We start from the raw sequence: 13,697 nt of genomic DNA on the forward strand, positions 1-13,697 counted from the left end.
ATTAAAATACATCATTTATTAAAATACTTAATACTGTTTAAATAATTACAATAATATTATATCTATATTAGATATACAAGTAAAATCAATTTTTTTTTTTAATTTAAAATTACTTTTAAAAAAATAATTTACTACACTTATAATCGCCAGTTGAAACATAAATAGGTGACATTTTTTTGTTATTAAATAATGCACCGTAAAATCTAAAATATTCAATTTTGAAAATAATAAATATACTTCTTTTAAATTGAATTTAAAAAATTAGCACAAACTTTAGTTATGGAAATACATTATTAAAATATAAATTGTAAAATATTAAGAATATAAACAATATAATAAACTAAGATTAATATAATATAATAAAAAATTAAAAGTAAACGACTAACTACCAGCTAACATAACACGGTATGATTAAAAGGATAACAAGTGCTTTTAAAAATTAAAAAAATAACAAAAATAAAAATGTGTTTGGCTCCGTTCCGTTTTATGTTTTTTAAATGACCCGTTTTGTCCACAAAGTGTCAACGCGAGAGGACTGTATCTTTTTGTCTCCTCCTCTTTGAGGTGGGCGTTCGGGATAACGAAGTCCTCAAAATTTAGGAACAAAAAGAAAAAACCCTCAAAATTAATAGCTCATGGAATCCAATCCGCCGCAATCAGGTTCGCGTTTGCTTTCGGCTTCACTTCTTTTGCGTTAACTTTTTGCGTACTGATCAGATTTCACTTCATTTTATCCTTGACTTTTATTATGGACACTCGGTTTGTTTGGATTTGAACTTGATGTTATCTTGATGTTATTTGGCTTTGAATTGGATTTCCTTTATCGATTGCGCGAAGGCTGGAATTTTAATTCGTTTATCGGTTGGACTGTTGTTTTTTTTTTTTTTTCTCTGTTTGGGCGACGAGGGAAATGTTATCTTGAAGTTTAGGGTTCGGTTCATATTATAAGGGGAACGTTTTGACGGTTTCTTCTTTAGGTTATTTTTAATCTTCTTATCTACTTGGCTTATGGCGGTAGTGGAACAGGCAATTGTATCGATGACACAGATATGCGCTCTATCGTACCTTAACAGGCCTGGTTGATGGTAATATTTTCACAAGCAAATTGCATATTCAAAGTGGGTATTACCGTGTTAAGAGTAGCTGGTTTTTTTTGGCTAGTGACGGGAGAATTATTGGGCGGGAGGTGTCATTTTTTCAGAACTAATAGCTTTAATGTTGGTCAATAGGGGCGCTTTGATCTTGGCTGTTTAACCTTTCTAACCTTTTTTATGTTCGTCGTTCTCCTTTATCCCTTTCCATTCCTGTGGGTTTTCTTATATTCATAGCATCTGATGCCATCCAAAGTTGGAGATGGTATGCTAAATAGAAAAATTACCTTACATAATTGGTTTACATAGGTACCATATCATGTTTTATATGAATGTGTTGATAAACATCCCAGTCCATAGATTTCATTGCTCAATTTACATGAATGTCAAGCTGTTATCGGGAATGTGATAACTCATTAGTGTCTATCTGGTAAAAAAATGATTTTCTCTTGTGAAGCATTGGACTCACTGATCTCATGGTCCCAACAATATATTTCTACATCACTGTATATTACTTGCATTTGGTGAATGACTTCTCCAGAATTACTGTAATGTTTTCTAGAAACTTTTGTTGTGTTTTCACCTTATCTTTGATACTAGAAATACAGATAAGTAAATAAAGTAAAAGAAAGCAAAGAAAAAAGACAGGAAAAGGAACAAGCTTCCTTCTTTTGATAACCGAAAATTGCAAAAGGAAAGAAAACAGAGAATCCACTATAATCTTTTGTTTGGTCTGGTGTGTAAAGGAAAGAAAAGAAAATACATTATAATGGATATTTCATTCCAGTTGTAACATTTATTAACAAAATAACTATCAAATAGACAAATCATCCCTTGAATTTTAAGCACTTTCTTCTCCTCTGCTTTTCTCTCAATTTGGGGAGATGAGAAAACCATGTTCGGACTGAAAGTAAGGGATGGCAAGCATCCTCTTTCTATTCATGTCTTTTATTTTTCATCAAAAAGCAAAGAATGTTGAACATCCTTGTTTGTTTTTGAGCCTCTTCTATCTTTCTTCAATCCATACATTATAATACGTTCGAATAGAAATTAGTAGAGAAAATGAAAGGAAAGAAAATGATTTTTTTTTAAAGCAAAAGAAAGGGAATATGCACCTCTTTTTTTGGATAACTAAAAATTAGGAAAAGGGAAGGATATGGGCGTTGTAATTTTTTTTTTTTTGCTTAAGGCTTGCAAGGGTTTACTAAGAAAAAAATAAATTACATCATTGGGGTAACATGGACAAGTTTTCTTAAAATTCTTCAGTTTTTTCATTTCCTCAGCATTCTCACAACTGGGGAAATGGAAAGAAATACATTTTTGAGGGAAAAGTGAGGGTTGATGAATATCCGTCTCTTTCATTTTTGTCTAAGAATGCTCAGCATTCTTTTATAATGTATGTATAACTTGTCGTTCCATTGCAGGTGGCAGTCCTCCTAAGCCTTGGGAACAAGCTGGGGCCTCATCTGGTGCTACTCCATTTAAGCCACCATCAGCAGGGAGCACTAGTGATGTAGTAGAGGCTTCTGGAACTGCCAAACCTGGTGAAATTGTTTCTACTGCCGATAGGAATACAGTTGCTAATAGAAACTCTCTTGGTAGATCTGTTCCCACCAGACCCTGGGAGCAGCAAAATTATGGAGGCAGTTATGGAGGTGGAGGTGAGTTTGCAGACTTGTTATGATAACAACAGCTCTCTATTCCTTGTAAAATAGTTTTCATAACTTTTAGTTTCGTGGTTTTCACTGAGAAGCCACTTCATTTAACTTGTTCAATGCAGGCTATGGCTCTGGTCTAGGTTACGGTTCAGGGTATGGTTCAGGCACGTACGGTTCATCTTATGGTGGACTAGGAGGGTCTTATGGTAGTGGGATGTATGGAAATGGTATGTATAGAGGTGGTTATGGGGGCCTATATGGTGGTGGTACGTATGGTGGGGGAATGTATGGTGGGGGTTTTGGGGGTCCAATGGGTGGTTATGGAATGGGCATGGGTCCATATGGTGGTCAAGATCCCAATAATCCATATGATGCTCCATCTTCTCCACCAGGCTTTTGGATTTCATTCCTCCGGGTGGTAAGGAAGATTTTTTTTTGGTGGCAGAATGGCTCTTATTTTCCTAAAGTTTGATTTTAGTTTACCAGCGCTGATAATTGCATGTGGTATTTCAACATAGTGGGATTGCTAACAATCTATAATGTAAAGTTGCATTGTGTTTTTTTATTCTTTTCTCTAAGAGAGAGGTTTTTAAATGCTGCCTCTTTATGAGTTGCAATGCTTTTGATTTATGATAATGCTCTGAAGTTCCTGGGTGCTTTTTATCTTTCTTTTTCCTTGGTTGTGGAGTTAAAACTTACACCTCCGAATGAAAGGTTTCAGCATTTCATGTTATCTGTGTGAATTATTGCCTGATTGAAATTAGGAATGGTCCCAATCAAGGAGAAGGGTGGTCTAACCTTAGTCGGAATAATTTTGAATACCTAGACCACCTTATATTTTTTGTTAGGATATTTTTGGTAGTGCACTAATAGACTGAAGCCTGGTGCATTGTAGTCCCAATCTATGTGGAGCAAAGAAGACAATTTACTCCATTTTGTAATGGATGTAAAAAGAAATTTGGGTTCCATGTATTACTTTTATTTATTTTGAGGTAAAAGTCTCAATTTACTTAATCCTTTGATGATGAGCAGATGCAAGGTGTTGTAAACTTCTTCGGCAGGATAGCAATTCTGATAGACCAGAATACCCAGGCATTCCACATGTTTATGTCTGCTCTTCTTCAGGTGGTGCTATTTTCTTATGGATTTTCCTATTTGCTTAAATGCTATTCAAGATTATTTTGTTGGCATTCAGTTGGCTTCTTATGAAGTAACAATGTCAAATAATCAATAAAATGTTTTGCGTTGAAGAAGCTGTAGCTTATTTGAGACATAACATCATCTTCTGCAGCTGTTTGATCGTACGGGATTACTATATGGGGAGTTAGCCAGATTTGTGTTGAGACTACTAGGAGTCAAAACAAAACCAAGGAAAATCAATCCTGTGGGACCTGATGGTCACCCTCTCCTGGGTCCCCATAACCCTCATGGCAATCAGAATTATATCGAGGGGCCTAAGGGTGGACCGACCGGTGCATGGGATAATGTATGGGGTGGAGATGCCAGCGGCTAGTTTGGTATCATATGGTGTCTGTCCGTCATCAGCTGGAAAACGTGAAGAAGTTGAAAACCATGGATGCAGGAGTGCAATTGGAGCAGTGTTGCTCAATACTACATAGGCTACATGAGTTGGACGTCCAAGCTTCGATTGTTCTTTGTTACGTCTTGAATAATATTTTCTCTCTCTCTCTCTTTCTCTCCCCCCTCAAAATGTTTTCAGAAAAGAGTGTAATAGACAGGCAGAATTGTTTGTGCAGTGTTACAGTAGAAAATATGGCTGTAGATCAAAATAATACTGGAAAAAGGGGATTTGTTTGTAGACCTGCCAATTTTAAGGATAAAATATGATAATTTAATGTGGAATTACTATGATTGCTCTTGTCACCGTTGCCTTTCGCTAGTTGATATTCGATGATCTAGAAGACTTCTAGACCGATAAAGCAATGGATTATTTATATTTTTTGCTGTATTTTTTGGACGTGGATCATTTTTTACCTCATAGGGCTATAAATAATAAAACAAGTTTTCTTCAAAAGAAACGAATGGTTTTGAACAAAACCCCCAAGAAGTAATAACAAGCATTATTTATTTTTTTTAACAGAAATGAGTGGTTTTAGATGCATGTTTAATATTAGGTGCCGTATCAATATAATTTAGATGTATGCTACAGGTTGGTCGCATGAAGCCAGATGCATATTCTTCCTACCTCAATGCCTATGTTTAATCAGAACATATAGAGTATCTTTGGTTGCAAGTTACTATGAAATGAAAGTGAAGAGGACACTTGTTAGAATTAAGAGGTCACTTGTACGTTTATAAGCTTCACATCAGATCCTAGAAGGACATGGAAGTTTCTCTGTCCAAACAATTAGACGTTCATCCATGTGAATAAACACCACAGGTTATAATCTGTACTAAAAATATATCATGTTTGTCAACCAAGGTTGAGTTCAATTATCTCTTACTCTGATTTTATAGATGTCCAATCAGGCACTATAATCATTATTTCCTCTGCCCTGATCTCAACGTCACTTCTATATGCTTTAAACAACTCCACTGCAACAGCCGATAACTGATTATTTCCACTCATGTATAGAACTGAAAGCTTCTTGCACCCATCTCTCAAAGCCTGCAAACCTCGGTCGCATAAATTCCAGCAACGGTTCACATGAAGCCTCTCTAGGTAATGGCAGTTTACCCCAATAGATTCCCATCCTGAAGTCCTAACCTCACGACATAGTGACAAGTTCCACTCTTCAAGTAGCGGACAACCCTTTGCAATAGCTGCAATAGATTCGTCACCAATGGTTCTGCACATTCCAAGGTTAAGGATTTTAAGCTTTGCACAAAATCCTGCGCCAAGTGCTGCCAATCCATCTCTGGGTAACCAACTTATGCCATATATATCAAGAAATTTAAGCCCTCCTCCACTAACAATCCCTGATATCCCCTCTGGGTCAAGCTTACAGGATTCAGCAGCTATATAGACCAAAGTTGGTGAACAACCGTTGAGGCCAACACCTGTTATCTGCCTGCAATTAGACATCTTGATTGCTTTAAGCTGGCGGCATTGCTGAGAAAGAGCTCTTAACCCGGAGTCATAGACAAATAAGCAGTGTGAGAGATTCACATGGGTCAAAGCTAAGCAAGCATTAGCTAGATTTCCTAAACCAACATCACTAATTTCGCATCGATAAAGACTTATAACTTTTAATGAGGGGCAACCATTGGCAATCGAGGAGAGTCCGTTGTCAGTAACGTTAAAACAACAATCTAGATAAAGACTCTCCAATTTGGAACCATAGGATTGTAACAATGCAAGGCCTGAATCAGATACCTCCGTGCAACCAGATAGGGATAAATGCTGTAGATGCTGGTAGCGAATAAGCAGCCTATAGAGATGAGAGGCAGTAACCTCAAGATTAGTTTGAGATAGTGAAGAAATGTTCAGCACAGAGAGTGAACACTGGAATTGCAACGATCGGCGGTTTATATTCTGAATGTTAAGCCAGCGGTGGCAAGTCATGCCAAATGAATCGCGGTCAGATCCACAATCAAGCCATTGGAAAATATAAGAGAGGCAATCATCAGGCAGATGCATGATGGAGGTAAGACTATTATTAGAAGGGTTTTCCATATCCCAAATTAGCTCTCTTCTGAAGGCTGTAAGGCTCGGATCTTTACGGTGAATTTCTTATAAGATGAACCAGAAGAATTGGGAGAATCAAAACCACATAAAGCAGGGGTGTCTCCATAACCATAGCCTATATGAACTCCACATTTGCGACAGAGGAGTTTAGTTTTTGGACGATAACGACCCCAGGCCACAGGAAAACAGTTTACCTCATCAACCTGTGTGAATCGACTAAGATCTACAGAAAGAAAAGAAATGAAACCCTTCTTTATGGATTTCTGATATGCGGAACCTATGCCAGAAGTAATCCGGTTGGAAGATGTTAAGTTCAGAGGGTATCCACAAGATCCACAACTGCACAGAAAAAATGGGAAGATATCAGGTTGAACATCACATCAAATGCTAAGCAACAAGAACATACCTCATGGGAAAAAGAGGAAGAAGGAAAAATCCTAAAATGCATTTTCCAAGGAAAACCAATACCAAATTAAAGAATAAGAGTGCGTCTTAGCTGCTTTGCAAAATGAAATTAGTATCCAATTAACACACAAACCTATCTTGGCTCTATGAACAAGACCTGAAAATGATGACTACCTTTAATAACCCCATATGCAGGTAACTAGAGGGATCTAAAAAACAAACAAAGTAGTTGCTTTTCTCGTGTAAATATAATGCTTTACAGACTTGGTTAGTTCTTAGATATTGACAAGATGATGTATACATTCGAACAAAGAACACAATCCATCAATCTATGGCGAATAGAACAAATAAATTCAAATACATGCATATGTTGATAAGATATTACTACCAAATAACAGATTATAGTTATTTCCTAGGTTCTTTGATATGCATCTTGTTCGTTCATTACTCTATATCGCAACATAAGGGAAATCATTATTAACTAGCACCACAGAAAAATACAATGCACTGAGAGTTTATTCCCTCTGCTGCTGGGTTCAGAAACAAAGCAAATTTTGGACAAAGCAGAATGCAGGGTAATTCCCTCTTCCTGTCAACCTTACAGATTTGTCAGGATGGTATTTGGAAATACTAACTGAAACATACTATACATTAGACAACATGATAAGAATTGTAGTGACTAGAGAATTGTTGCATATGGAAGAAACCATGTTATAGTTTTAGCCAAGTACTAAACCAGAAGAGAATACTCTAGAAAGTCCCAGAAACCATGCATATGGAAGAAACCACCATAAGTTATCAAAACAAAATCAAGAAAAAAGGGACACAATGATGGATAGCATAGTTAGATGTGCTTCAGTCTCTACTTTTTGAATCTTAATTAGCCAAAGTAACAGTACAAATCTTAAAGAGTTCTTAAAAGATTCCAGCAATATGAATAGAAGCAAAAAAGGGCAGATGGAAGAAGTAATGCAAATATTTTGGTACTAAAAGAGATTAAAACAGAACCTGTCATATTAAATAAAAATAAAGAATGAAGCACAGCGAAAACCATTTTGGCCTGATAGATGAATCTGACTCCGTTGTTATTTGACACATGCAGACTGTTGAACTATTGAAGATAGAAGAAGTTGTTTGACCAACGATTGAACTGAGTTTCTATTAGAGCACCATAACTCACCACTATTCCATCCGAGACACTCTATCCAACCAACCAAAACTATATCTTGGGATTTTTTCTCAATGTCATCAATGTTTTAGGATTCAAAGAAAACCTTCGGCATCATGATAGAGAACCTATATCTCAAACCTGAAATCTTTACAAAGGAATCGATTATACTAATATTTAACTAAATTACCATGAAAACTAAGTTCCTTCTCCAATCTTTATATAAAGTTCAGAAACAGTTTACCATCGACCATTACTTGTACATAGAGTTAACTCAGTTTGCTTTTATGGTCTAATAATTTGACCATCATCAACAGCTGATCAAAAACTGTCAGTCTCCACCACTTTTAGGATTAATAAGGCATGTTGTATAACATGTAAGTATCCACAACTGATTCTCTAATTAACTTCCCTAGTCCACCTCACAAGAACATTAAGAAAAGAAAAGCAAGAACAACGCCAAATTAAAAAAAACACAAACTTTTCTGGGTTCTCACCTAATGCTCACTTCAAAAGAAGAAAAGGAATTCCAAAATTGAATCAACAAAATGCCATGATTTTATTGCGTTTAGCTCGAAACCCATAAGATCACAAACGGAACAACAATGGATCCCAGTCGAAACCACCAAAAAAGAAATCCCCAGAAATAAATCAATGTAATAAAATGCTCGAGCTTGACTCCAAATCCATTAAACCCCAAATGCAAACAAAACGAGAATCATCCAGTGGCATCACAAACTCGTCAAAAACAATCGTTTAAAACCCACATGAAACAACACTTAAGACTTCAAAAGAAACACATTGCATCGACACACTCATAAAGTACCCATCAAATTTATCGCAGAAAGTAAAACATCAATCAACCCAAATATTAAAAACAAAAAAGATGAAAAATTGGGTAAATGTGTGTGTTTTTACCTGTAAGAGATGTCAGCTTGGGACATCCTCTTTGGTGATCAGAGAAATGGTGTTGATCCCATTTACTTCACGGTACAGCACAATTACCATCCATTCCACAGTGGTTATCAACGTTATTTCCTTGTAGAATTAGTCTCCGTCAATAGGATCCACAGTTTTTGATTACTTACAAAGCAGAGAACCCTGTCTGTGTTTGTGTTTATCTTTTTCAGCTTTGAAGGGGAGCAGGTTGTTGTGTGCTTGACTTTGAGAGGCGGTTTTGGATATTCCGATTTGTTGTTCTGCCTCTCTTTTTGGTTTTCAACTTTCAGTTTTCTCAGCCCCAGTATTATATAATATTTTCGATCATTTACCGCTTTTTAAGTTGATAAATATATAATTAAAAACTTTTACTATTATTATACTAATTATAATTTATTTTTATTAAATATATAACTAAGATAATTTCAAAGTACCTGAAATAATAAATTTTGTAAACTCAATTTATTATTTTGTGGACTTATAATTTCAAAAGTTAGGTTTATTAAAATTCAGGCTAAATTTGAGTTCAGTGACTTTACACTTTGCATGCATTATATAATTATTTTTTAATAATTCAGAATTTTTATTAATATTTTCTGTACAATTTTTTTTTCTTAATTTTGATTTGTATTTTAAAAGAAGTCATTATCCCGGATACATCTGGGATAATGTTATTCCAGTCTAGGAGCTCTTAAGGCGTCAATGCCAAACGCGCGCAGCAACGTGTCTACAATAGAAAAGGGTGCAAAGTTCCAGTGGACACCGGATCATATCCCAGTAAGGCCCAACCCAATAAAACCTAGTTATGACGAAAACGAATCCTGGCCGTTGATCTGTACGGAACGAGTTCATTAGGGTTTTAGTATATTAGCTCCTCATTCAGCCATCCTTTTGCTTCTCTTCTCGCTACTTCCTCCAGCCACTGCTGCGTTACTGAGCGTCGGAAATGGTAACCGACAACTCTGCTATCATCTTACGCTTCTCTATTTTGTTTTACTGCTCTCGGTTCTTATACGGTTAGGTTAAGTCATTCAGTTTATAGGATTTATTGTTGTTTGATTTACTTGTAGTTTCTTTCGATCTCATTTTTATGTTTTGATTTGCTAGGTTTTATGATTGAAATTAGTTTTCCTGTAGAATTTATGTCATGATTATGTTTTGAGTACTCAAAATCGGTGCGTCTTGTCTGTATGGATTGGTAGCTATGTGCCGTGTATATATGTGAGTGTTCAAGGAAACAGTCCATGATTAGTTGCCGTGATGTTTATATAGTTGTGTAGGGTTTGCTGTAGAATGTGAAAGAGTTTCCTTTTTGCTTCAAGATAGCCTTGTTCTCTGACTATTTTGACCGCCTGTTAAAGCTTTTCTATACTTTGTAGCCTTAGAGCGTGAGCTCATAAAATGTGATTATCTATTGTTACAGGCTTTTGTGAAGGCTCAGAAGACAAAAGCTTACTTCAAGCGGTATCAGGTCAAGTTCAAAAGAAGGCGAGGTATTTTAATTGCTCAGATCCTTCATGTTCTATGTTTCTTGGTATTGGTTGATTCATTTTTAGAGCGTGATATCTGGTTTAATTTTTCAGCTGGAAAGACTGATTATCGGGCCAGGATACGCCTGATCAATCAGGACAAGAATAAATACAATACTCCCAAGTACCGTTTTGTTGTTCGATTCTCAAACAAAGACATAACTGCACAAATAGTATCTGCTAGTATATCTGGTGATATTGTTCTTGCAGCTGCTTATTCACATGAACTACCTCGCTATGGGCTTGAAGTGGGACTTACAAATTATGCTGCAGGTATGCCTTGTTTGACTCTTATAACTTGTTATGTTGGGAAAGTATCTTAATTGGTTCCTTCCAAACTCAGCTTACTGTACCGGACTCCTTTTGGCACGCCGCGTCCTGAAAATGCTTGAGATGGATGATGAGTATGAAGGAAATGTTGAGGTATGGGGGATTTTGGACTATATCAGTTTTTTTTTAAACACGTTAGGACAGAAGTATAATCCTTTCCTGACAGGCTACAGGAGAGGACTTCTCTGTGGAACCAGCAGATAGCAGGAGACCCTTCCGTGCTCTTCTGGATGTTGGACTTGTGAGGACAACAACTGGAAACCGTGTTTTTGGTGCCCTTAAGGTATATACTGGAAAAGAACTTACCGAGTAGAAGTACTCGGAACATTTCCTTCCAGCATGAGCATACGATCTCCTGCACATTTTCTTATTAATCTTTCATTATCTACCTAGCACAAGAATCTTGTTGAATTTTGAGATATTCATCAAGTTTGCTTTGTGTTGCTTCTTCTCTTTCCTTTTCTTTCATACTTTGTAATGCAGTCCTATGCCTTTTGAAAATATGTTTTCAGGGAAAGCACCAATAATTGGTTTAGATGAATTAGATGAGTGAAAAAGAATTTTTTTCCCTGCCAATGCAGGTTATTTGAAACAAGTGGAGGATCTTATTTTGACTACCTCTTTAAACCTTAATGTTCTGGCTATTATCAGGATTAGGTTGCAATTTCCATTTTTGCTATGTCTTGACATCATAATTTGTTATACCATATTGCAGAACTTCATATCTTGATAAATTATGTGAGAGTTCATTGTCTTAATGCAATCTTGTTAGGGATGTATATATTTAGGCTTATAAATTGGAGAGAGCAGAAGAATGCTTACTGCCCAAGAGCTGCCTTTCAAGCTTAATCTTTGGTTATTACTGAGTTGTGTATTGGATTTTGAGTCTTATTCTGGAACATAGGATTTCATCAATGGCCTGTTTATTCTTGATTTCAGGGAGCTCTAGATGGTGGACTTGATATTCCCCACAGTGACAAGAGATTTGCCGGATACAATAAGGAGAGCAAGCAACTTGATGCTGAAGTTCACCGCAAGTACATTTATGGTGGCCATGTTGCTGCCTACATGAGGGTAAATCTAAAAATTTTATGATTTTAATAAAGGATAGTAAACTGAACAAAAATTTCTGTGATGTGATAATTAATGTAATTGAGTCTCTTATGATTGGCTAAATTCTTTGGAAATGCACTTTTTTGCTCTTCTTGCTCACATTTGTCTTTAATTGGAAATATTGACAGACATTGATTGAAGATGAACCCGAGAAGTACCAGCTTCAATTTAGTGAGTATATAAAGAGAGGAATAGAGCCAGATGACATGGAGGAGATGTACAAAAAGGTTCATGCTGCAATTCGTGCAGACCCTACCGTGAAGAAATCTGAGAAGCAGCCTCCAAAGGAGCCCAAGAGGTAAGAATGCATTACTTTAGCTTGAGTGTGTTTGGGAGACAGCAAGAGAGATGGAGGCTTCTAAGTCGGTTTCAATACCATAGTTAAACTGCAAAGACATTACATATATGCATGATACATGCACACAACAGAGGCCTATGCAGATTTAAATTCAGTCAGATGGAAGGGAAATAATTATATGTTCTTTTTGCTTGCTTGATCCATTTGAAGTTATTGTACCTGTTTGTTTGTCTTATATTTCCCTATTACTGATGCAAAGTTTAATGTGGATAATAGGTTCAATCTGAAGAAACTGACTTATGAGGAAAGGAAGGCTAAGTTGATCGAGAGAGTGAAAGCTCTCAATGCTGCTGCTGGAAGCGATGAAGATGATGAAGAGTGAATATAAGGTCATCTATGGTTCCTGTGACACTTTTCTTTGTTGTCATGCTATGAGAGGGTGGATTACTAGGTTTTTTTTTTTCTTTTTTTTTTTTCAATGAGAACTTTGCATGTTACTAGGGTTGAGATCTAAAATTACATTTGCTTTTGCGGATTACTCTTTGTTCTGCTGAAAACCCAAAGGATTGTTTTTTCAGTTAAATTATACTTAGACCAATGTTTACTTATGTGTAGAACTGTGTTTAATATGCACCAGCTATTTGTTTTCAATTTCAAATCCGGGATTTCAAAGTCCTGGGTATGAGCCAACATGAATGGAAGAATTAAATTGTTCAAACATGACTCTTTTAAAGTTAAGGTAAAAAGATTTTTCAGAATTTTATTCTTCTTTTAGTAGTTTTCCTCAGGACAATTTCCTTGATCTCTGTTTAAAGTTGAAGTCAAATTGTTAAGATATGACTCTTTTTTGTGTTATACTATGTTGAAATATGACTTTATTTTTTTTTAGTTAGAGAAATATAATTTTATTTTAGAATTAAATAAAAACATAATTTAAATAAATTTTATTCATTATACTTGTGATCAATCACTCTTAATGTTAGTGTGTCAGTCTAAACTTCAATAACTAAAATCAACAAAAAAAATTCAGCAATTAACAAAAAAATGTTATTGCTCCTAATGATATTTACATTCTAATTAACAAAAAAAATAGAGTTTATACACTCTAAAAACTACGTAGCATTTGTTTGGCAAGCACTCCAGATTATTTTGGATAATAAAAGAACATTTTTAGTTAATAGAGGTAATAAGAACTTGACCTTTTTTGGCGCTTTAAGCAATAAAATCAACAAATACGAAATTGAGTTAAAATATTATGAAATATATATCTACTATAGAGCATAAATTTTAGGATAAATTAAAATTTTCACCTAATAATAAGCTCTTTAATTTATCGAAATAAACTACGAATTAACAGCTTTTAATTTCATCATTGAAAAGAAAATATATATAAACAGAACCCTGTTCGCCATTAGAAAGCACCCAATATGCTTTTCCTCATGGATTTTTCTCCAATTGCTGATTAGAGGAAGATGAGACAGACAGTAAAGAGAAAAAGAAGACATAGAGGTGAAGGT

The 13,697-nt window shown here is 35.6% G+C and overlaps 3 protein-coding genes and 1 pseudogene across 3 annotated transcripts; 2 read left to right on the top strand and 2 right to left on the bottom strand.

The window, feature by feature from the left end:
* Positions 1-501: 501 nt before the first annotated feature.
* On the top strand, positions 502-4,621 carry PEX13 (peroxin 13). The gene is made up of 5 exons (XM_022051709.2): positions 502-660; positions 2,516-2,752; positions 2,872-3,167; positions 3,782-3,874; positions 4,041-4,621. The coding sequence occupies exons 1-5, from the start codon at positions 636-638 to the stop codon at positions 4,260-4,262; spliced, it is 873 nt and encodes a 290-aa protein (XP_021907401.1). The 5' UTR covers positions 502-635; the 3' UTR covers positions 4,263-4,621.
* Positions 4,622-5,010: 389 nt separating this feature from the next.
* Positions 5,011-9,208, bottom strand: LOC110821562 (RNI-like superfamily protein). The gene is made up of 2 exons (XM_022051427.2): positions 8,890-9,208; positions 5,011-6,737 (listed from the first exon to the last, which is right to left on the bottom strand). The coding sequence occupies exon 2, from the start codon at positions 6,384-6,386 to the stop codon at positions 5,211-5,213; it is 1,176 nt and encodes a 391-aa protein (XP_021907119.2). The 5' UTR covers positions 6,387-6,737; positions 8,890-9,208; the 3' UTR covers positions 5,011-5,210.
* Positions 6,395-6,809, bottom strand: LOC148266701 (uncharacterized protein At4g08330, chloroplastic pseudogene; annotated as a pseudogene).
* A 511-nt stretch (positions 9,209-9,719) lies between the features above and the next one.
* LOC110821568 (large ribosomal subunit protein uL18-like) lies at positions 9,720-12,788 on the top strand. Its single transcript, XM_088215786.1, has 8 exons — positions 9,720-9,859; positions 10,334-10,403; positions 10,494-10,712; positions 10,783-10,862; positions 10,936-11,052; positions 11,709-11,843; positions 12,011-12,180; positions 12,457-12,788. The coding sequence occupies exons 1-8, from the start codon at positions 9,857-9,859 to the stop codon at positions 12,560-12,562; spliced, it is 900 nt and encodes a 299-aa protein (XP_088071912.1). The 5' UTR covers positions 9,720-9,856; the 3' UTR covers positions 12,563-12,788.
* Positions 12,789-13,697: the final 909 nt, after the last annotated feature.

The sequence above is a fragment of the Carica papaya genome, chromosome 3 (assembly GCF_054855325.1).
Source record: "Carica papaya isolate Zhongbai chromosome 3, ASM5485532v1, whole genome shotgun sequence".
Taxonomy (NCBI): Eukaryota; Viridiplantae; Streptophyta; class Magnoliopsida; order Brassicales; family Caricaceae; genus Carica; species Carica papaya.

What these genes read in the sequence shown, in the direction of transcription:
- PEX13 (XM_022051709.2), top strand. Translation starts at nt 636, where the DNA reads ATGGAATCCAATCCGCCGCAATCAG. An exon ending in ATCCAATCCGCCGCAATCAG is followed by an intron (nt 661 to 2,515) that starts GTTCGCGTTTGC and finishes GTTCCATTGCAG; the next exon opens with GTGGCAGTCCTCCTAAGCCT. An exon ending in AGGCAGTTATGGAGGTGGAG is followed by an intron (nt 2,753 to 2,871) that starts GTGAGTTTGCAG and finishes TGTTCAATGCAG; the next exon opens with GCTATGGCTCTGGTCTAGGT.
- LOC110821562 (XM_022051427.2), bottom strand. Translation starts at nt 6,386, where the DNA reads ATGGAAAACCCTTCTAATAATAGTCTTACCTCCATCATGCATCTGCCT.
- LOC110821568 (XM_088215786.1), top strand. An exon ending in GTGTTTTTGGTGCCCTTAAG is followed by an intron (nt 11,053 to 11,708) that starts GTATATACTGGA and finishes TCTTGATTTCAG; the next exon opens with GGAGCTCTAGATGGTGGACT. An exon ending in CCTCCAAAGGAGCCCAAGAG is followed by an intron (nt 12,181 to 12,456) that starts GTAAGAATGCAT and finishes TGTGGATAATAG; the next exon opens with GTTCAATCTGAAGAAACTGA.